This window comes from Saccostrea echinata, unplaced genomic scaffold (assembly GCF_033153115.1).
Source record: "Saccostrea echinata isolate AGI-Se365-2 ecotype Australia unplaced genomic scaffold, CSIRO_AGI_Sech_v1 ptg000027l, whole genome shotgun sequence".
In the NCBI taxonomy this organism is placed as follows: Eukaryota; Metazoa; Mollusca; class Bivalvia; order Ostreida; family Ostreidae; genus Saccostrea; species Saccostrea echinata.
In genome coordinates this window covers 8,059,104-8,084,254 of record NW_026889776.1, presented here as the reverse complement: position 1 = coordinate 8,084,254, position 25,151 = coordinate 8,059,104, and the positions used below count along the sequence as shown (strand labels likewise).

General features: G+C 34.6%; 1 protein-coding gene across 1 annotated transcript in view; it reads right to left on the bottom strand.

Moving 5' to 3' along the window:
• The window catches only part of LOC133193475 (uncharacterized), a 74,857-nt gene that overhangs the window by 46,598 nt on the left and 3,108 nt on the right, over positions 1-25,151 (bottom strand). Inside the window, exons 2-4 of the mRNA XM_061329439.1 lie at positions 11,821-12,024; positions 7,606-7,735; positions 993-1,637 (exon numbers count right to left, since the gene is read on the bottom strand). Of these exons, the coding sequence (XP_061185423.1) occupies positions 993-1,637; positions 7,606-7,735; positions 11,821-12,024 (979 nt within the window). The remainder of the gene's footprint in view (positions 1-992; positions 1,638-7,605; positions 7,736-11,820; positions 12,025-25,151) is intronic.

The following is a 25,151-nucleotide window of genomic DNA, read 5'->3' as shown; positions in this document are numbered from 1 at the left end:
CAAACCTTTTATTGTGCATAATATTAGTAATTTTTCGTATGCTGCAGATGCAACTTGCAATTGATGCTATTTTTAGATTTAAAATCTTTAAAACTGTTAATAAGTCAGTTTAATGTTAAACTTAGTAAATTTATTTGTGGAAAATTGAGCTATACAAACTGATTATGTGCTGTTTAACTATTGATGATGTGTGAGAATTTACATTAGAATCTTAAATCAAAGTTTTGAATGTGTCAAAATAATTTGGTAGGCCTAATGTTTACATGTGAATCTACATTGATTTCTTGGAATTTTTTTTTATCATCATCAGAAGCTACATGAATTCTTTTGTATTTTTACTTTGTATAGCTTTCACAGAATGTCTCACAAGAGAACCATGATGTCTGTTCCAGACCTTTGAATCTTGAATAAACTAATGTTACAAGAACCTTTGAGGCATTTTGTTAACTGAAACAAAACAGTTGTAGTTAAACAATAATAGCTGCAAAATATGGTACTTGCATTTAGATATAACTCAGAAATCATTCGTAATGATCACTGCTCAAATAGATTTAAACTGATTAATAAACCAAACTGTAGCAGCGGTCTTCATACCTCATGACATGGAACATATCAAAAATCAACATGCTCAATATTGAAAATCTAGTGTCAACTTTTAATTTTCTTAGAATTATAAAAGTATTCTCCAAGGAAAATATAAAAAGTAAAATGGTGTTACCCTCTCTTTTCCGCCGATAAATCAGTTTTAAATATTGTTTATTTACTCTGTTATATATACTGACAACAAAATAAAGAGAACAATAGAGTTAATCTCGTTATCTCGTTATAAAGGTATAATCCAAGATTTTAATAGTATGATTATTATTTACAAATGTATTCCCTTGAGACTTCCGAAAGATGTTTATCACCTTTTTTTCTCAAGATCCGCAACAATGTCTTATCACTTTGTGTTTTGAAGTAAAAAAAAACGTAAAATAGTGTTATGCACATACTTTGAAAGATTTTATTAGCCTCTATCTCTCTGCCAACCATAACTGCTCCTATAAGTGGCGCTTCCGCAGGCGCGTCTATGTATAGCATGCTCCTCGTGGAGAATTTCCGTCTCATGCGGTCACTCAGCTTCCAGTATTTTGAGAAGCCTCCTGTGACGAGGACTGTCGTGCTTTTAGGTATTTGAAGATTTTCGAATGCATGCTGGAGGTATTCTGTGACATTTTCCACAGCCTCTTTAAGGAAGGGCCACACGATTTTTTCATCTGCTGTCAGGCTGCTCTGAGACATGATAATTTTTTCACCGTATTTTGAATTTGGAGCAAACTGCTCTTCCTCTTGAAATGTTGGAAAAAACACTTTAAACCTTTTGACCAACACGGGAGGAATTCCAAAAACAAACTTCCGGGTGAACTCTGGTGTCATATTGGACTTGCTAAGTTCAAATAAACTCATTAACTCTCGCATTTGTAACGGTAAATAGTCCTCAAACGCCTGAATGACGTGCGAACCAAGAACATTTCTCAAAAATTTTAGAAAATGTTTATCTAAACTCTGACCCCCAAAGTTATCTGTATATTCGTACTCCTTCATGTTAATGGTTCCCTCCTCTTCCACATCAAGTTTCGCGACACTCACAGATGAACCTATGAATTACATAATGTAGACATGTTTTAGACCCTTTCAAATACGTCGCAGAAAAGTTCTAGGACAGATGGTGAGTCTGATGTCTTGGACAGTTGTATATGTCGTACTCGTACCAATTTTATTGCCTTGCATACGCTATCTTAGACTTGAGAAGTTGTAAATTTAAATTTACTAGGTGTATGTAAATGCAAAATTGATAACTAGCTATCATTTCTAAATTTTGCACCAACATAGTAAATTCAAAACTACGTGAATACGACATAATAAAGCTAATACTAGTATATAAACTATTTACTACCTGACATCTAGTATATAAACTATTTACTACCTGACATCGAAGCATAAAATATCCTGTTAACTACCTGACACTGAGTCACTCTTACCAACTGTGACTGAAACATAAAAAAAACGCTTTACAACCTGATACTGACACAAAATACCTAACTAACGTTCAAATGTCATTCTATAAATTTCACTCAGCACCTGTTTCTGACACATAATGGATCTTACAACCTGACATTGACACGTGATAAGTCCTACTTACCACCTGACATAAACACGAGATAAATCCTACTCATCACCTGACATAAACACGTGATAAATCCTACTCACCACCTGACACTAGCACGTGATATATCCTTCTTACCATCTGACACTGACATGTGATAAACCCTACTTAAATGTACCACCTGACATTGATATATGATAAGTCCTACTCACCATCCGAGATTATCACGTGATAAATCCTTCTTACTTCCTGACATTAACTTGGAGACCGGTCTTTCAGATGAGACCGTATAAACTGAGGTCCTGTGAAGACACGAAAAAGTCTCTCACTGCTCAATAGCCCTGAGTGCCGAGTATATGTATAAATTTGCAAGTGGTGGCGTCTCAATATGAGTGAAAATTTTTCGAGAGGGATAAAACAACAATCAAACAAACCTGATATTAACACGTGATAAATCTTACTTACCACCTGACATTAACATGTGATAAATCCTTCTCTCCACCTGTTACTGACACGTGATAAATCCTACTGTCATGTACCACCTGTCGTTGACACGTAATAAGTCAAGCTCACCACCTGACTTTGACACGTGACAAATCCTACTTAAAACCTGACATTGACACGTGATAAATTCTTCTTACTACCTGACACTGACTAAAGATAAATCCAACGTACCACCTGACATTGACACGTGATAAATCTTACTTACCACCTGACATTGACACATTATAAATCCTTGTTACCACCTGACATTGACATGTGATAAATCCTACTAACCACCTGACAATGACTTAAAAAATTTTGCCGCCAGACTCAAATTGAATCATAGCAATGGCACAAAATAAATCTATGTTGCTCCTGACGCTGACACATAATAAATTATACCTCTTAAATCCTACTTACCACCTAACACAGACACATAATAGATTCTTCTTACCACCTGGCACAGACACATAATAAATCCTACTCACCACGACACAGACACAAAATAAAATAAATCCTACTTACCACCTAACACAGACACATAATAGATTCTTCTTACCACCTGGCACAGACACATAATAAATCGTACATACCATCTGACACTGACATATAATATATCCTACTCACCACTTGATACTGACACATGATAAATCCTACATACCACCTGGCACAGACACATAATAAATCGTACTTACCACCTGACACCGACTTACAATTAATCCTACCCACCACTTGATATTGACACATAATAAATCCTACATACCACCTGGCACAGACACATAATAAATCCTACTTACCACCTGACACTCACATACAATAAATCCTACTTAACACTTGATACTGTCACATTATAAATCCTACTCACTACTTGACACTGACACAAAATAAATCCTACTCACCACCTGACACAGACACAAAATAAATCCTACTCACCACTTGACACATAATAAATCCTACTTACCACCTGACACAGAAACAATAAATTCTACATACCACCTGACATTGACACATAATAAATCTTATTAACCACTTGACACAGACACATAATAAATCCTACTTATCACCTGACACTGACACATAATAAATCCTACTTATCACCTGACACTGACACATAATAAATCCTACTTTCCACCTGACACTGAAACATAATAAATTCTACTTTCCACCTTACACATAATAAATCTTACAAACCACTTGATACTGTCACATATTAAATCCTACTTATCACCTGACACAGACAGATAATAAATCCTACTAACCACCTGACACAGACACATAATTAACTCTACTTATCCCCTGACACTGACACATAATAAATCCTACTTACCACCTGACACATAATAAATCCTACTCACCACTTGACACTGACACATGATAAATCCTACTTATCACCTGACACAGACAGATAATAAATCCTACTTATCACCTGACAGACACATAATAAATCCTACATATCACCTGACACATAAAAATCCTACTTACCACCTGACACTGACACATAATAAATCCTACTTATCACCTGACACAGACACATAATAAATCCTACTTATCACCTGACACTGACAAATAATAAATCCTACTTTCCACCTGACACTGAAACATAATAAATCCTACTTTCCACTTTACACATAATAAATCTTACTACCCACTTGATACTGTCACATATTAAATCCTACTTATCACCTGACACAGACAGATAATAAATCCTACTAACCACCTGACACAGACACATAATTAACTCTACTTATCACCTGACACTGACACATAATAAATCCTACTTACCACCTGACACATAATAAATCCTACTCACCACTTGACACTGACACATGATAAATCCTACTTACCACCTGACACAGACAGATAATAAATCCTACTTACCACCTGACAGACACATAATAAATCCCACATACCACCTGACACTGACATATAATAAATCATACATACCACCTGACACATAAAAATCCTATTTACTACCTGACGTTGACACAAAATAAATCCTACTCACCACTTGACACATAATAATCAAACTTACCACCTGAGACAGACACATAATAAATCCTACATACTACCTGACATTGACACGTAATAAATCCTACTTACCACCTGACATTGACACATAAAAAATCTTATTTACCACTTGACACAGACACATAATATAACCAACTTACCACCTGACACAGACACATAATAAATCCTACTTTCCACCTTACACATAATAAATCTTACTAACCACTTGATACTGTCACATAATAAGTCCTACTTATCACCTGACACAGACAGATAATAAATCCTACTAACCATCTGACACAGACACATAATCAATCCTACTTATCACCTTACACATAATAAATCCTACTCACCACTTGACACTGACACATGATAAATCCTACTTACCACCTGACACAGACAGATAATAAATCCTACTTACCACCTGACACTGACATATAATTAATCCTACTTATCACCTGACACATAAAAAATCCTACTTACCACCTGACATTGACACAAAATAAATCTTATTTACCACCTGACATTGACACATAATATATCCTACTTACCACCTGAGACAGACACATAATAAATCCTACATACCACCTGAGACAGACACATAATAAATCCTACTTTCCACCCTACACATAATAAATCTTACTAACCACTTGATACTGTCACATAATAAGTCCTACTTATCACCTGACACAGACAGATAATAAATCCTACTAACCACCTGACACAGACACATAATTAACTCTACTTATCACCTGACACTGACACATAATAAATCCTACTTACCACCTGACACATAATAAATCCTACTCACCACTTGACACTGACACATGATAAATCCTACTTATCACCTGACACTGACATATAATAAATCCTACTTGTACCATAGGACTGGCGGTAAATTTAGATTTTGCTTTGATGTTGCTGTGGTGTATTTGCCAGAAGAATCACAGTTTTTTAAGTCACGCCCACTTTTTGGCATCAAGCCATACCGTGACATGACCTTGACTGATGAATGAATGATGTCAATTTCCAGACCTGGCTGATGAATGAATTAAGTCAACATTTTTAATTTCAAAAATACTAACATTAGCTTGTCGATGTTCGCTTCATAAATGTTTCTGTATGTTTTCTCCGCGTATCCTTAATCAGTAAATGATACGTCCTATCTCGAGTTCTCGTCATTCTCTTTCCCGTCTCCAAATACAAATAGCAATTTCACACCAGAAGTCCCCGCATTTTTTTTTTTACTTCCAATACCATTTCAAACTTTCATTAAAATGTCACAAATCATTTCAGTTTTTTTCTGTACACCGATTGCCATATAGAAAAAGTTCAATGGCGATGTTTCCCATACCCATCCCCCCTTAAAAAAATTTCTAGAAAGATAAATTTTTTTCAGAGTTCACGACTTGAATATAAAAGCCTACAATCGCTACCCCTGTACCTGTACCTGACAAAAATCATGTTTTCTGCATCTTCAACATTCCAAAGGTACAATGTCTTCACACGTACACCAATTCCGAATTTTTTATCAACAATTTGCAATAGCAGTGACGCAGCTAAGTATGATCCTTGCAGATGGAGACAGCTATTTATACAGACTCCGGACCGTGGTTTGACACCTCGTAGTAGGTGGGGCTAATTATCAACTTGCTTTTCTTTCATTGGTCCTCTGGTACAAGTAACTTACACAATAGATATTAATTGGTTAGCTGTAAATACACTCACAGTTTTTATTCACTCGGGGCTCCGCCCCTCGTGAATGAAAAACTGTGAGTGTATTTACAGCTAACCAATTAATATCTATAGTGTAACTATAACATATCACCTGACACAAAATAAATCTTATTTACCACCTGACATTGACACATAATATATCCTACATACCACCTGAGACAGACACATAATAAATCCTACATACCACCTGAGACAGACACATAATAAATCCTACTTACCACCTGAGACAGACACATAATAAATCCTACATACCACCTGAGACAGACACATAATAAATCCTACATACCACCTGAGACAGACACATAATAAATCCTACATACCACCTGACACTGACACATAATATATCCTACATACCACCTGAGACAGACACATAATAAATCCTACTTACCACCTGAGACAGACACATAATAAATCCTACATACCACCTGACACTGACACATAATATATCCTACATACCACCTGAGACAGACACATAATAAATCCTACTTACCACCTGAGACAGACACATAATAAATCCTACATACCACCTGAGACAGACACATAATAAATCCTACATACCACCTGACACTGACACATAATATATCCTACATACCACCTGAGACAGACACATAATAAATCCTACTTACCACCTGAGACAGACACATAATAAATCCTACATACCACCTGAGACAGACACATAATAAATCCTACTTACCACCTGACACTGACACATAATATATCCTACATACCACCTGAGACAGACACATAATAAATCCTACTTACCACCTGAGACAGACACATAATAAATCCTACATACCACCTGAGACAGACACATAATAAATCCTACATACCACCTGACACTGACACATAATATATCCTACATACCACCTGACACTGACACATAATAAATCCTACATACCACCTGACACTGACACATAATAAATCCTACATACCACCTGACACTGACACATAATAAATCCTACATACCACCTGACACTGACACATAATATATCCTACATACCACCTGACACTGACACATAATAAATCCTACATACCACCTGACACTGACACATAATAAATCCTACATACCACCTGACACTGACACATAATAAATCCTACATACCACCTGACACTGACACATAATATATCCTACATACCACCTGACACTGACACATAATAAATCCTACATACCACCTGAGACAGACACATAATAAATCCTACATATCACCTGACACATAATAAATCCTACTTACCACCGAGATCACACACACACAGTTGATTATCAGTCTCTGGTATAACTCTGTCTTGATGAAGTATTTTAGCTGCTACCACTATTGCCTCTGTTTCCGAAATAAAGTAGATTGTTTCAGTGTCGATGTTGGCCTGTTGAAATCCATAAATTAGAACCTTGAAATGTATGAAATTTAACCTCTAATCCAGATATTTATAATGTCTGTATTTTCAGGCTTAAAATGTATTCAGAAAAATAAACTTAAAAAAATATTTAAGATAAAAAATGAAAGTAAATCCACAAAAAAATTCTAACGTAAATTCATGTACACGGTATAACTAGAGTGTTCCAAGGAACGCATATGTCGCCAGCTTTGTAGCTTCATTAAGATGTAAATAAATCTAAGTGAAGTTAGCTATTTATTTACTACTAGCATGATAGTTCATGCAGAAAAAAGCATCCACACATAGTATAAGACTGCGAGAGAATCTGATTATCAAAGAAAATACGAGGGGCATTTGAAAAGTTCTGAGAACTGTTTGATAAAATATTAACCGATATATTAATTAATATCATCGGACAGATTAAAAATATACACATATTGTGACGTCACTTCGTAATTTTTATTACGTAATAACTCCGAAAATGACGTCAGAATCTTGAATGTCTAGCATATTGACCATAAAAATGACGTAACAAGAGACACAATTTTAGTGAAGTAATATTTTAAAGTCAACTTTTGTTCATTACTCGGATGCATGCTAACGGACACAACTACCAGTTGGAAGAATGTTTACATCGACCAGTCTATCATATGGAGTTATATTCGGGAGCTCATAGTTCTAAGGTGGTTTAAGAGTGTGTCAAACATAGCATGTTATTATCGAATCTCGCTCAAAATATTGGGTAAAAATAGACGCTGCTGTGAGAAAATCACAAAGTTTACAATCACAAGAGAATAGTGGACGGTGTTACAGAATTTGCTGACATTACTTCTTTAGGTGTTTTAACCAATTTTGCGGGAACGATTAAAGCTCAAGAGAGGTTAAGCTAAGGGTGTCCCATATTTTCTTGTAATAACCGAATTGGCGTCGGTGTAGTTCTAACCCCACCGTAAGTCGATATGTTCGAAGATTTTAAATCATGGAAAATAAATAAGATTGTACATGGCAATGAAACTCTGATTTATTTATTTTCTTGAGTCGAAAGTCAAAAGCAATAGTGAGTTTTGGATTGTCGGAAGTTGAAATAATATGATATGATACGCATAGAAACAAGTCCGGGGGAACACTTTTGTTTATCTTATTCGTAAACGGTAAGAGTCCTGATACTCAAGCTACATTTGTGGAAAACTGCATTGTTACATTCAGTTTTATATAGAATATCTTTTTTTAATATAGAGGAGAGCTATATAATAGACCGAAAATCCAGCTATGTCATCTAAATATAAAAAAAATTATGAACGCCTAAGATAACATTACCGTGTTTATTAACAATGCAAAAAAAATAAAAAAGGGAATTGCTGATTTACCGAAACATTTTTACAGTCTTACTCTACCTCCATGCAAATATACTTTCAAATATCTGTTCAAAGAAGCCTTTGACAGCACTTTTTCAATGTTCTCATATGAATAAAACTCGAGATTTTTCCGTATGCTAAACATTTGAGATTCTGACGTCATTTTTGGATCTATTTCGTCATAAATATAAGAAAATTAAGTCAATATAAGTGCAAATTTTCCAGCTCTGTTCAATATTATCAAATTTATTAACTTCTGTGAAATGGTTGATATTTTAGCAAGCAGTTCTCAGAACTTTTCAAATGCCCCTCGTATGATTCCCAACCCTTAAATGCATAATTAAATTGAATTTATTGTACGTTATTTATCATTTTACATGTATAAATACGTGTTTCAAAGTCTTTACTCCAATTGTCAGTCTACACGATCTATAGTGGGATACCGATCCCGATGTAATTTCATAGTATCTAAATATCAGTTTGTGTGGTAACTGAATATCAAACAGTTTCGAAGTGCAGTATCATGAACTCATAAACATGTATAAATGTTCATTATCAACACCCCGTCTCTCAAAATTCAGAAGACTTCATTTAAACTGTCTTGGATATTTTTTGCAAAGTAGGTCAAAGGTCGAGGTCAAGAGAATTGTAACGGTGGTATTATCCATGATGTTTTATGACAATGAGTGCACATGCTAAATAGCATAGACTTATCTCTTAAATGTCAAAAATATTCTGTATATTGGAACTTTTCACTTTCTGTAAAGTACACCTCCGCAGTTTCTGATCGTTTCACATGACCGATGTTGCATTATTGGAATTTACCCAGGAGTATGCGGATATTTGTGTTTGAAATACATGAAATTAAGGTACATTGTGTGTCAAAGGTCACGAAGTCGGTAACCATGGCAATTCACAAAAGCCATAGTGCCAAGCAATATATGTGCAAAATATCAAATCCATATCTCTCACAGTTCTTGAGATACAAGGGGTGACAAAAATGCACTGACCAATAGTATTGTATGTCTGTTTATTGGTGAGTACGTATAGAGAACAATAACACAAGCCTTCCAAATAAGTTTTCAGATATTCTACATGTAAGTACAAGGAAAGGGCCTTCTAATATTTTGATTTATCTCAATTCCTTTTAATTCACACAACAAAGTGCTAGAGTTTCTTGAACGAGAATATAGGGAACATCAGCTACAATGTATAAAATGATGTATTTTTGTGTCGCCTGCACAGCAGAGCGATACTTAGGGATCCCTTTACCCGGCGTCTGTCTGTTCGTCTGTCACACCTTGTATCTTAAAAACAGTAAAAGATATGGATTTGATATTTTGCACAGTCATATATTGCTTAGCACCATGGCTTTTGTGAATTGCCATGATTACTGACCTCGTGACCCTTGACTTGACATGTGACCTACTTTACAAAATAGTTAATAGTGACAATATACATAATATTTTTTTATATTTAAGAGGTTTATTTAGCATGTGCACTCATTGTCATGAAACATTATGAAAAATTTCAGCGTTACACTCCACTTGACCTTGACATTTAACCCTCTTTGTAAAAAAATACCCCGAACAGTTTAATCTAACTTTTGTCTTTTGAATTTTGAGAGGCAAGGTGTTGATAATTAGCATCTATGCATGTTTTTGAGCTCATGATAGTGTACTTTGAAATTATATAATATTCAGTTACCACACAAACTGATATTTAAATAATTTGAAAATACATCGGGATCGGTATTCCACAATGGATCGTACGGACTGACAATTGGAGTAAGGAATTGATACATGTAAAATGATGAATAGTTATGATAATTTCAATTTAATTAATCATTTGAGGGTTGAAATCATATTTTCCTTGATTGTCAGATTCTATCGCAGTCATACTATCAGAGGATGCTTTTTTCATGAACTATCAAGCTAGTAGTAAATAAATAGCTTACGACACTTATGAAGCTACAAAGAAGGCGACATACATTCCTTGGAACACTCTAGTTTACCTAAAACTTGCATAATGCATCTATATGCTAGTGGTTATGTTGCTTTAATAGTTTAATTTTTGTAAATTTCCTCAAATCATCTTTATTTAATCAATTCACAATTTTAACATGACACTTATGATTATAGGAAGTAAAAAGACTTTGACTGACCACGTGTTTCCGTGAAGTAAACAATCATGCACTCAACGTGTTCGATGCGATTGATAAATACTTTTGGTGGGATTTGGGGTTCTGTATCTTATACGCAAAGTAGTATGCATTTTTGATACCTTGAAACAGCCAATTACTGAGTAATATGGTTATCAACGTGTGAAAATTTAGCACGCTTGATCAAGCGAAGTGGCAAGCTGTTATTGGAATGATAGTATTAGTAATACTTCTTCTATACTGCTATACAAAACAAGATAATATATTGATGCAAAGCATCAAATCAGCCGCAAACGTTCCACTTGCTGATAATTATACCCTGGACTGATGATGCCAAGTGATGATGCCGATAATTTCTTCAGGCGCGATGATGGACATCTTATTAATAGTGAATGATCGAAAAATATTGTTTTGTCATTCGCACCTGTAGCAAATTCAATACAATCGGTAACTCTTTTTTTTCTAGTTTTTCAAGACAGAAAAGATTCTACAAAAAGTTATACAAGTATATACAATTATTTTTTTTTTGTCTGTCTTAAATTGTAAATCAATTAAACCTTGCTTGCAGCAGATTTGAGAACTATCATAATATCCCTTCTGGCTCTGATTGGGAGATTGAAAACCCAGCGAACATCGGCTGGTAAAACAGTTTCCTCCGCCTCTTCACATCTCTTGAATAGGTGATTAAAGAAGAACTGAAGAACACCAGACAGTATCTCTGTCACGTCTAGGGATTGCCTGTTCCTACATGTCACATAATCCTGGGGAAAAATCCTTTAATTAGAAATAAGCACAAGCTTCGCTTATACAAACTCACGTAAAAAGGTAAAGGATAATATTTACAGTGTAGGTCTCTTTATGTAACCCATTGAAAATCTACAACATTCAGTACCCTACAACACTCATGAAATCTTGTCACTGCGCGGTAAAATATAAATATTAGGAACTATATGCAATATGCAATAAGCGTGTTCTAGGAACACCGAAATGTATATTGTTTTGGATCAATTTATTTATTTTAAACTACTGTAAAAGTATAACAATTATTCGTTTGAAATTAATTTAATTGATTCGACTCTTACGTCTTCTAAGCACACCAATTCTGATGGGCGCTTAATTTATAAGATTAACGAAATTAACAAATATAAAGAAAAAATTAGAATATGCAAATATTAGCATTGAATTCTTATTTTTAGATGTCGTCGGTCCTATAACAGAACCTGTCCGTGCTGACAAATTATCGTAACGCACTAACGATTGACGTAATTTCACAGTAACATCATGAGTGCTAGACGCGTTCAACATATTCAATTTATACCGTTGAGGTTTGCAAAAAATATTTCATTTCATGGGTTTAAAACCATAGAACACAAATATTTGTTAGAACACAAATATTTGTTATACTTCAGATTCATATGTAAATATAATTAAGAAGGTAGATTTATCATTTTTAAACATTTCTACTATACAGCCCGAAGGGCTTTATGGAATTTGATCACATGACCAATCTGTATATTTATCCCCATAAAAGTAAAAAAAAAATCTTAATTTTCTTAAAAAAATTTCATTTCGGTTGACGTAAAGATACTTCTCCTATACATGTATCATCTTAATTGAGTCCTTCATTCTGAACAGATATACACATGTATGGAACTACGTTCCTTAAATCTGCACCAACTAAATGTGATCCATAAGAACTAATTTGGACACGATAACAGGTGTAAGTAAAGCTTGTGTAGTTGCGCCCTCTTGTGAGAGATTGGCGATTTTCTTAACATCATTGTATCGAAGTTAGGTGTGATTCATTTTGTTAATTGTGCGGGGTATCTGTACATAACTCGCATTTTTCGATAAATTCCGCCAGTCGAGTCGAGACAAAATAACACTGCAAAGATCTAAGACAATTTTTCAAAGTCAAAAATCATCTATATTAGATATACCAAATTAAAGAGAAAAAAAATGAAAAGCATTGAAAGATCATTTTTAATTGAAAACATTCTAGACTTTGACCTTCGTTAACAAATCAAAAGCAAGCAAATTCAAAGTATAGTGGTCACCCGCTTTCGGTGCCTTAGTGGATTGGATGCTATTATTTATGACATATTGTAACTGTCTTGTTTGTGTGTCCTGTCTTGTCTGTGCATCATATAAAAACCCCATGAATTATTGAATTAGCTGTGGAAAAGATTTGTCAAATGTAAATGTCATATCTTCCCTCAATCAAAAGTTATCAGCAATGTTAGGATTTTAGAAAATTAAGTCAAACTTGAAAGTCAAGTTCACAGGGTTAAATAACATAGCTCATTCGGAAACATTTTGACACAGGTAATGTACTTGTCAAATATGAACGCCCTATCATATGTCATTCAAAAGTAATCACTAAAATTAAAACTTTTAAAAATTGGGTCAAACATGAAGGTCAAGGTCAAGGGGTAAAAAATCATAGCATGCTCGGAAACATCTTGTCACAGATAATGCACATGTCAAATATGAAAGCCTTTCTTTTTTCAATCAAAAGTTATAATCAAAGATAAAATTTTTGAAAAGTAGGTTAAACTTCAAGGTCAAGGTGTCAGAAACCATAGTATATTTCGAAAGATCTTGCCACAGGTAATATACATATATAATATGAAACCCCTATCTTTTTCTCATTCAAAAGTTATGACCAAGGTTAAAGTTTTTGTGACATACTTACAGAAAGACAGATTGACTGACAGACGAATAAGATTTAATTCCCCTCGCTTTCGCGAAAGCGGGGACAAGGAATGCACAAAAAGCACAATTTATCTTTGAAAACTATTCTTGTGGTTTTCATATTGTTGAAGACATAACCTTAGTATTGAGAATATTGCCTGGTAATGCTGGCCCGTAGCAATGGTTTCAACATGGGGGGGGGGGGGGGAGGGGCAATATCCTAAAAAAAAATCTGACAAGCAGAAAACAAAATTAAAATTAAAAAAGAAAAAGAAAAACCTCCTTAACTGCCCAAATCCTGGAATTTGCCAGTGCTCGACCTTATAGCGATATAAGGGGGGGGGGGGGGCATCTAAATGAAAATTTACACTATCAGAATATTATACTCAGAAAAAAGTGGGGAGGGCCTGCCCCCAACCCTCCGCCACTTTCTACGAGTCTTTAATGGCATCATCGGTATTTCTTAATGATTCCAATATTGTTCTATTAATAATAGTTCGAACAAGAAACCTAAGATATAAAGAAGAAGTACTTAATTAATTACATGTAAGTTTATATTGCAACTACTCTAAATACACGAAGTTCTTTACATTATCAAATGTTTGAAATTATTGTAAAAATCAAAATTAAGTTGAAAAAGGTTTGAATCATTTAAGGTAGTTCAGTCCTCAGGTTTTGAAAGCAGCTTTTAGGTAATTGAAAATGCTCACAAAAATGTCCCTGATTTCATATAGTAACATGAATTTACCCATGGTATTTCTTCAAAGTTCATCATTATAGTTGATCAATTTATTTAGGGAAAATTATCAAATCTCAAATATATTTTCAGGAAATGCGAATAAAAACACAGCTATTCATTTTCTAATTGAAAATTGATCAACAAATATATTTTAGGATAAGCATGAGGCCCAAGGGCCTTAACGGTCACCTGAGTAAAATACAACAATTTAGAGGATCCATAGAGTATAAAATAAACTGATAGATGAAGCTTTATTCCCAAAAGCAAGAGAAAGAGGATGATCAGGATCAACGAAATAATTAGTCTAGTATTTAGTAACAACTAATAAATTAAGTTCTAAATCCCCCATTTATCACTATTACCATGCAGACTATTAAGAAACTATTTGTGCTTCTGTACTATTTTTAACCCCATATTATAACTCCTCACATTGTCCTCTCTTGGTCTTTGAAGAACATTTGATAAGTTATTTTTGTCTCATTTTTATTTATCTATTAAGTACAAGTCTACTTGATCATTAAAACTTTGAAAGTACTTTTTTGTATTATACAATAAAAATTCTTGCATAATTTTCTTATTCTGTTAACCTTTCAAATACTTTATTTACAGTGATTAATTATCAAAAGTGAATTGCAAGGGAGAATAACTTCTCTCAGTAGAATAGATAATAAATACAGCCCTGCCCAGGACCAGAACACTTGACCAAATGGTCCAGATGTTCAAAAATCTGGTAAAAATACCCTTGCTTATTAAAAATTTTACTTGGTTTACCTCCGACATGCCCAGGGGCAGAGAAGAATTTTACAGAAACAATGCATTCTTAATATAGATTCAACATAGCCCTACCCTAACATCAGAACGCATGATCCAGGGTCATGAAATTCAGAAATTTGGAAGAGGTACCCTCATCATCACAACTATGCACTTAGTTGATTTTCAAAGAATTAACACATTTTCACTCTATATATCAATTATCAAAATAGCCCCCCCCCCCCCCGAGAAACACCAGAACCCGTGACCCTGGGACCACACAACTTTTATAAATTTTGTAAGAAGCGCATTGTTCATCATAACTATGCACTTTGTTTATCTGCTCAACACTATAAGGAGCAGACAGGATTATTTAATACTATGAATGCATTTTCACTTTATTATTAATAAAGCATTACCCTTACACCAGAACACTTGACACAAGGGCCATAAAACTCATAATTCTGGAAGAAACACTCTTGCTTATCATAACTATGCACTTAGTTTCTTTGCTTTATAACCAGGAGCAGAAAATTAAAGAATACCATCAAAGATATTATGCTGTTTCACTATATAATTAATAGAGCCCCCCCCCCCCCCTCGTTTCACCAGAACTCCTGACCCTGGGGCCATGAATTTCAAAATTTTGAAAGAGGCATTCTTGCTTATCATAACCATGTACTTAGTTTGTTTCAATAATTCCCAGGAGCAGAGAAGAAGATTTTCAAAGAATTAATGCATTTTAATGCATTTTCACTATATAATCATTAGAGCCCCGCCCTGACCAAGGGGCCATGAAATTCACAATTTTAAAAGAGGCAGCCTTGTTTATCATAACTATGCACTTAGTTACTTTGTTTAATACCAAGGAGCAGAGAAGAAGATATTGTAAAGAATTAATGCATTTTCACTATAATCAATAGAGCCCAACCCTAACACCAGAACGCTTGACCCAGGGGCCATGAAATTCACAATTTTGAAAGAAGCAACCTTGCTCATCATAACTATGTACTTTGTTACTTTGTTTAATACCCAGGAGCAGAGAAGATTTTCAAAGAATTAATGCATTTTCACAATATAATCAATAGCCCCCTCCCCCCAACACCAGAACCCCTGACTCAGGGGCCATGAAATTCACAATTTTGAAAGAGGCATCCTTGCTTATCATAACCAGGTACTTCGTTTGTTTAAATGATACCCAGGAGCAGAGAAGAAGATTTTCAAAGAATTAATGCATTTTCACAATATAATCAATAGCCCCCTCCCCCCAACACCAGAACCCCTGACTCAGGGGCCATGAAATTCACAATTTTGAAAGAGGCATCCTTGCTTATCATAACCAGGTACTTCGTTTGTTTAAATGATACCCAGGATCAGAGAAGAAGATTTTCAAAGAAATAATGCATTTTCATGATCTATATAGCCCCACCCTAGCACCAGAACCCCTGACCCTGGGGCCATGAATTTCAAAATTTTGGTAGAGGACTCAATGTTTATCACCACCATGCCAACAGTTTGACTGCTTGATGTCCAGGAGTAAAGAAGATTTTTAAAGATTACATTAATTTTGGTGGTTTTAGCCCCACCCCTCAAGCCCAAGGAGGGCAGGGACCATGAAATTCACAAATTTTGTTCCCCTTCACACATAGATGCTATATGCTAAAATTGGCTGAAATTGGTTCAGCGGTTTCAGAGAAGAAGCTGAAAATGTTCAAATGTTAACACACGACGGACGACTGACGACGCACGACGACGGACGAAAACAGCAATAGGTCACCTGAGTGACTCAGGTGACCTAGAAAATATAGGTATCCAGGCATTTGGAGAAAATTGCATCTTTTCTATGCTTATGTAGTATCTTAGTGCTTCTATTTACTTCAATTGTTATATAATACATAGTGTAAAAAGTTTGCACTATTACTGCTAGACATCACATAGCATGTGTAATTTCATATCATGCAAATGAGCATTGGTATCTAATGATACATTAAAGGAAATTCAATTTCTATAAAAAATGAATATATTTTCGTCTTTTATGGGGTAAAAATGTCAACTTTTTACAAGACTGTTTCTAAGACTTCAAAAAACCTTGAATCCTTTTGAGATGCATAAAATGAAAAATGTTGCTCAAAAAGATCCCAATTTCAAGCTTCATTTTGAGATATTTTAAATAAAATGATAAATTTAAGAGTTATCCTTCCTGGCTGAGGATCGGATATCCTTAATTGTCATATTTTGAATATGCGAAAATAATTAGTACTACATTTATATGTAAGACTAAAATCAGAAACAATCAATTAAAGCAAACTCTGGTACAAGTGACTTACCCATAAAATATTGTGGAGTATGTGAAGATACTCGATTGACGTGGTCATAATGACAACTCGGGAGCTCCCTCGTGTCATTATGACCACACCCATCGGATATTTGCACATAACCTACAATATTATATGGGGTAACTACTACATCTGGAAATCTGTACAAATTTATGGATATGGAATCAATTACGTTCGATTTATGTATAAGACGTGGAGGACGTGTAGGTTTTGTTTGTTTGTTTAACGTCCCTCTCGAGAATATTTCACTCATATGGAGACGCCACAACAATGCCGGTGACTCTAGAGCAACTCCACGACTCTAGAGCAAACGCTCTAACCACTGCGCCAAGCGGGCGACAGGACGTGTAGGTAAAATTTATTTACACAATCGAAAAATATGAAGCTATTTTCTTTGGTTGGTATACTTTTTTGTGTGTATGATCCTTTATCTTAAAGGAATATTAAAATATTCTGAATTTTTCAGGTGTACTAGCGCATATAATTTTTTTTCTGTTAATCTTCCTCAATGTTAAAGTGACGTTAAATTTTAGACTATATAAATAGCACATTGGATACCATGTGAGATTACATACGTCTGTCGGGAGACAAGAACAACATAATGATGTTAGTATGATTTAGTATACGAGGGCTGTTCGGAAATTATTGAGACATTTACTTTTACTCCATAAAGGCCAGAGATACATTCATGAAACTTCGTCAACATTTTATAAATAACGAATAAAAGAAATGTGCAAAATTTCTAATTTATAGGATAATTAGACGAGTTCCGGTGAAATTATAAACATGCATATGTCTATCGACCTGGAGCAGCATCGCTACGTCATTTTAACGTCACGTCAGCCAGAGATGTTTTTGCAAGTGAAATGATCGGGAAGCGTTTACTCTTCTTTCTCTGTTATCACATATAACATACCAAAAATCAAATTGTCTCTTTTCTTAAACAATTCTTTAAAAAAATAAAATTTAAAAAATGTGTGCTGTTGCTACCTCAGTGTAAAAAATAGAGAATATATAGTACCATACTAAAACATCAAACTAGGGAAGCATGAATGATCACGCCTTTACGTGTATTGAAATTACACCATTGTTGGTCGGGAAATACCGGTGGTGGGAATTACCAGTGGTAAATACCGGTATTTCCCGTCCCGGGAAATACTACAAATTTTCTGTAACTGGGGAATACTTGGAAATACAAAGTTAAATTTTTTTTTATTTCTTTAATTCATTCAATCTTATACAAAATTCAAAAATAAAATAAACATAAAAACAGATGAATAATAAGGAATATGTCTTAATTGGAATTTAACATATTCAGAATGTATCACTACTCCAGGTCCCATACCCATAAGCATTCTGAAACATTTCCCTTGCTGTCTAAAACTGAAGTTTTCCAAGTCAAGTTTCTTTTCATTTTCGTAAAATTATTAAGTTTATTAATTATAAATCCAAGAACAAAAAAAAATTGTTTTAATCCCTCTATAAACACTGTAGTTATTACAAACAATCATGTTGTTTTAACAAATTGCTCTGGACAGTTTTGTGCTTCTGTTTTGAGAGATAATTACCTTGAGTAGAACTGAATGGCTTCTTCTTAGCTTTGATATTTATACCATACTCTACATTTAAGAATTTTCTTAGATCCTTCTTTAGTTTAGTTACATAAAAAAAAACAAATGGGATCTTTGGGTTTCTTTCATGGACCTTTCAATTATAGACTACTGATCTGACTCAAGCATGAAACAAATGACACTCAAGACTGGTATATGAATATACTGTGTTATGATCATATAAAATGAATTACTTGGAAACCAGAATTTTTTAAAATCAGCGACAGTGATACCAGGTGGATATCTTAGCCAATAAGGTGTACTACATGTCAATATGAATGAAATATGTAGCTATTTCTTATTTCCCGGTATTTCCCGGGAAATACCAGTAATTCCCGGTAATTACCAGTATTTCCCACCGTCCTGGGAAATATGAGTATTTCCCAGTTTTTTGCCAACCCTGAATTACACACATGCAATAAAAAGGGTAGGCAGGTCTTATTAGACGGTATACTTAGCAAAAGACAGATAGTGTTCCCACCGAAAGACAGTGCACTCATCGAAAGACAGTATACTCAGCAAAAGACAGTACACTCACCGAAAGACAGTATATACTCAACGAAAGACAGTACACTCACCGAAAGACATTGTACTATACGAAAGACAGTACACTCTCCAAAAGACAGTATACTCAATGAAAATCAGTACACACACCGAAAGACATATACCCACTGAAAAACAGTATACCCGACAAAAGAAGTACATGTATATCCAACTCAATGAAAGACAGTGCACTCACGATAGGCAGTAAACTCACCAAAATAAATACAGTGCACTCATCGAAAGACAGTATTCCCACTAAATGGCATTATACCCAATGAAAAATAGTACAATCATTGAAAAAAATTATAATCAACGATAGACAGTATACCACCAAAAACAGAATACCTATTAAATGGCATACAGTATACTCACCAAAAGACAGTATTCTTACCGAAAGACAGCATTTCAGTGAAATAATGTATTTCAATCGAATGACGGTATACCCACTGAAAGACAGTATAACAAGTGAAAGACTGTATACCAATTGAGAGACAGTAGAGAGGTTGAGATTTCATACGTGTACTTGTACCGGTACGTCTAGTAGGGGAATTCCCTAAATTTCTTGCGTATTACGTCATCCGTTTTGGTGTTGATAAGTTTTCTACACGTTCCTACAACTTGTAAAAAGGCATCTAGACGTAGGTGTAAACTTGTAGCTTTTTCAACAAAACCTAGTCAATTTATGTGTGAAACTGTTAGTGTTGTTAATTATTTAGGATGTTAAGTTTTATGAACACTTTTTTTAACCATGTTTTGTTCACTAACTAAAGTCAAATTAATAGAGAGGTTGAGATTTTAAACTTGTACGCGTACGTGTACGTGTGCAGAAACTTTGACGTAAACGTACACGTTTTTGTAATTTGTCTGTTGAGATTTTAATGACGTGTAACATGAACGTGTAGACTGTAACCGGTGTCTCTGTTTCAACTATTTAGTAGTTTTGTGACATTAGTTTGACTTAAGTTAGTGAACAAAACATGGTTAAAATAAGTGTTCCTGAAACTTAACATCCTAAATAATTAACAACCATCACATTTTCACACATAATTTGATTAATTTTTACTATAAAAGCTACAAGTTTACACTTACGTGTAGATGCAATTCTACAAGTTGTAGGAACGTGTAGAAAACTTGTCAACGCTAAAACTGATGACGTAATACACGAGGAAGTTAGGGAATTCCCCTACTAGACGTACCTAAATAGTTGAAATAGAGACATCGAATACAGACTACACGTTCATGTTACACGTCATTAAAATCTCAACAGACATATTACAAAAAACGTGTACGTGTACGTCAAAGTTTGCATGTGCACACGTACACGTACGCGTACAAGTTTAAAATCTCAACCTCTCTATTATACCCACCAAAAGAGAGTATACCCACCGAACGACAATATCCCTCATTAGATGCCTGTCGAAAGAGTACTCTCCTAAAGACAGTTTACCCAACGAAAGAAAGTATACCCATCGAAATACAGTATACTCACCAAGAGACGTACAGTATACTCTTTAAAAGACAAGTATATCCACCTAAAGAAAGTATTTCCATCGATACCCAACGAGAGAATGAAAAAGAAGATAACGAACAGTGATCGATCTAAAAAAAATGTATAAGCGATATGAATCTGTGAAGAGTGCATAAAATACGGACACCTGGATATTCCATAGGTGGAATCAGATGCCTAGGAGGACTGTGCATCCCTTGTTGACCGGTCGCACCCGCCGTGAACCTTATGTATTGATCAGATAGAAGAAATATCCCGTAGTCAAATAAAATATAAAACCAAAGGCCAAACAATTGGAATGAAACACGTCAGCTAAAATGATATGTTATATTTGCTAACAAGGTCATTATGACGAACATAAAATTTACGAAATACTGTCATTGAACGAGGTTGTTGAAATCCCTGTGACATCAACCTATCTGTCAGTAGCCTGCCTTGGTTGAAAATTTGATCGTACTCATAGCGTGCTCTTGAGTATTGAATAAGTTGGAGATGTTAATACCTCATGCAGTTGATAGCGGGACATTTCTATATAAATAAGGAACATTGACGATGGAAAAGCTGAAGACATCTCGTTTGTCAAACAATTTAGCTGTTAGTTTGCGTTTATCGTCCATAGTCAGTAAAACATCCATATATAAAACAGATGTGGCAGAATCTGTGATGTCTTTTATTTCAAGTTCACTGAATCGAAGTAACTACATGTATTGTTAAAATCCACTTGTGGCGTCACTCATTGTTTGAGGGCACTATTATTTGCCAGGAATGGAGAGTTGCAAATTACATTGAAAATGGTATTTGCTATGTTCAAATTCTCTTTTTTTGTGCCTCTTCCGAGGAAAGAACTTAGAAAATTTCGTTAAGTTTATTTTCATATTAACAAAAAATTATATTGGTATCGCCGAGAATTGATCCCTGTATCCTCACCATGGTAGTCAGACACTCATCTCACTACGCTATCGAAGTTGTTGACAGATGGCAGATTTGAATTACTTTATATTACTTTACTCGCCCTACTCTCTCTCTCTCTCTCTCTCTCTCTCTCTCTCTATATATATATATATATATATATTTATATATATATACACCAGACAAAATTGCTAACGCACCACCTAAATAAATTAACATTTTTCTTTTCAAAACTTGTTTATGATGTTTTTGATATATAATTATGTTACTTTAGTAAAAAAATGAGGCATTTAAATGTTTTAACTGATAAATAGCAGCAATGTTTACTGAAGCGTAACCACTTCATAGAAAAAATCAAAATCATATACATACTTTTTTGGTGGAATAAATTTCTAATTTTTTCTTTGTGGTTGTGTTCTTTATGTTTGTACTAATTAAAAACTCAGAAAAATGTTACACCGTATGCGGCGTTTGACATTAGAAGAGCGTGCTAAGGCAGCCAGTATGGTGTCTGCAGGGGGTTCCTTTGAAGAAATTTGTGAAAAATTAAAACAATTCAAAGATTATGCATTTCTCTGCTGAAAAATTGTTGAAAATAAATTAACGATCATAAAAATGTTTACAATAGATATGGACGGCATTAAGTAAGCACCACACAATAACTTCAAGATTGTTCCACAAAATTGGGGCAACCGGAAGTTGGGTGGATTTGGTAGGGACATTAAGGCATTGGATGACTACTAAGCGATATGGTAGTCAATCAGGGTATATCATTTCATTTTTAAGTGGGAGACTTCTCCCGTCGCAACGTCACGGACCACCATCGGTAATCACCAACTTCATATCTTGGCAAAAACGGTGCGCAGTGCACGTCGGGACATTGGTTTTCGGACAAAAAGGTCCTTTAAGGGTCTTAACATGACACCAAGACATTTGTCAATCCAACTGTTTTGGAAAAGATGGCATATTTTATATACTAGTACCAATCAGGAAAATGGTCAATTCACAAATAAGAATAATAAGTGGTGCGTTAGCAATTTTGCCTAGTGTATATATATTAAAAATTACATATATGTTAAATATAAATTTACTGTGTATATTTTGTGTATTTTTTATTATATATTTACAAACAATAATTACAAGCATCTAAAACAGTGGATTCGTTTTAAGGGGGTTAATATACTCGTAGCGCTTTATTCCTTAAAGCAATGGGCTACGACCCCTTCGGGGCCTCGACTCCATTATTTTTAAGGAATGGAGCTCTACTCGTACATTAACCCTAACTTAATTGATAATACATCGTCTACATATCTAAATGTCCAGTTGAAAGCCATAGCAAGTGTTTACATCCGTAGCAGTTTTTTTTCCAGAGTAATATAGAGGTACTGTGAGCACTGACCTAACAAAATGATACCCCACCTCCCATATGATTATGGCAAATCCATGTTTTGCTATGGGAAACCCGACATATTTGTCCAAATAAGAGGTGTACTATGGGATTATGTAATAAAGATTCCGTAAAGTATAATTAAGTTTTATTCAGTAGTATAGGAGGAGTTGCAGATAAGAGATGGGTACCCCTCAATATTACAGAATGAATGGCAGTCCATGTCTTGCTATGGAAAACTCAAAATATTTGTCCGATCAAAAAGTAAAATAGGAGGTGCACAATGGAACTATGTAACAAAGACTCTGTGAAAGTCTTTAAATTTCATTTAGTGGTATAAGAGGAGTTGCGGATAAGAGATGAATACCCCAAAGCGCAACGGACGTACGGACGGACGGATAGACATCCCCATTACTTTTCAAGCGGGGGTATAAAAAATAGGTCAGCTAATATAACAGCACAATTAGTGCCCATCGAGATTCCAACAGTTTGTTGGAAGACTTAATCTCCGAAGACTACATGATTTTAAGATCAACTTCAGAGTACATGTGTGTAGAATCAAAGTGATTTTAACAAAGTAATTTAATTTGGTGATGACCAATCCGACTTCCATTTGCATTGAAGAAGCTAGCTGCCTGTGGATTGTATAAAGTGTCGAAAGTCGTACGTTTTGATGTTACTGACTTTTGAAAATTTGGCGATTTAAATTTTCTAAAAGTTCTTTGGAGCTTTTGAGAATTCACATCTGATTTACACCACTTTTAAATTTTGCTTTAGAACAGTACGTCTGAAGTTTATTCTATACAACAGTAAATATTTTTTTAAGGAGTAAAGATAGGAGCTTGGCATAACATTTGCTTAACCCGCTAATATATCTCTGTTTGTAAAGATTTTCATGAATTTTAGGAATCCAGTATAGGTAGGTTAGATCGAACTCACCTTGGTTAACCGGAATGTTAAAAGTATTAAACACTGAAATGTGATTTTGAAGAATTTCATCATATGAAAGTGAACTGCGAGTATAAATTAGATTCCAGGCGTAGAATTAAAAACAAAGTTCTTCTAAAATACAATTATAAAAAGAACCTTACATTAATGTACATTGTTACTTTAAGAATATCCACTCACTACTGGCTTAACATTTACTGATAGTTCCAATTTCTACTGATAATTTCTGACATTTACTAATATTATACTGTTGGTACTGATAATTTCTGATATTGCTGACGTTTTTACTGTTGTTCAGGATAAATTGCTGCTGGTTCTGATGATTTCTCTTTAACAAAGACATTATATACCCATCGAAAGACAGTAAACCCACCGAAAGAAAGCATACTCACCAAAACACAGTATAATCTCAAAAAAAGACATAAGACAGTTTACCAATGGAAAGACAATATGCCCACCGGAAGA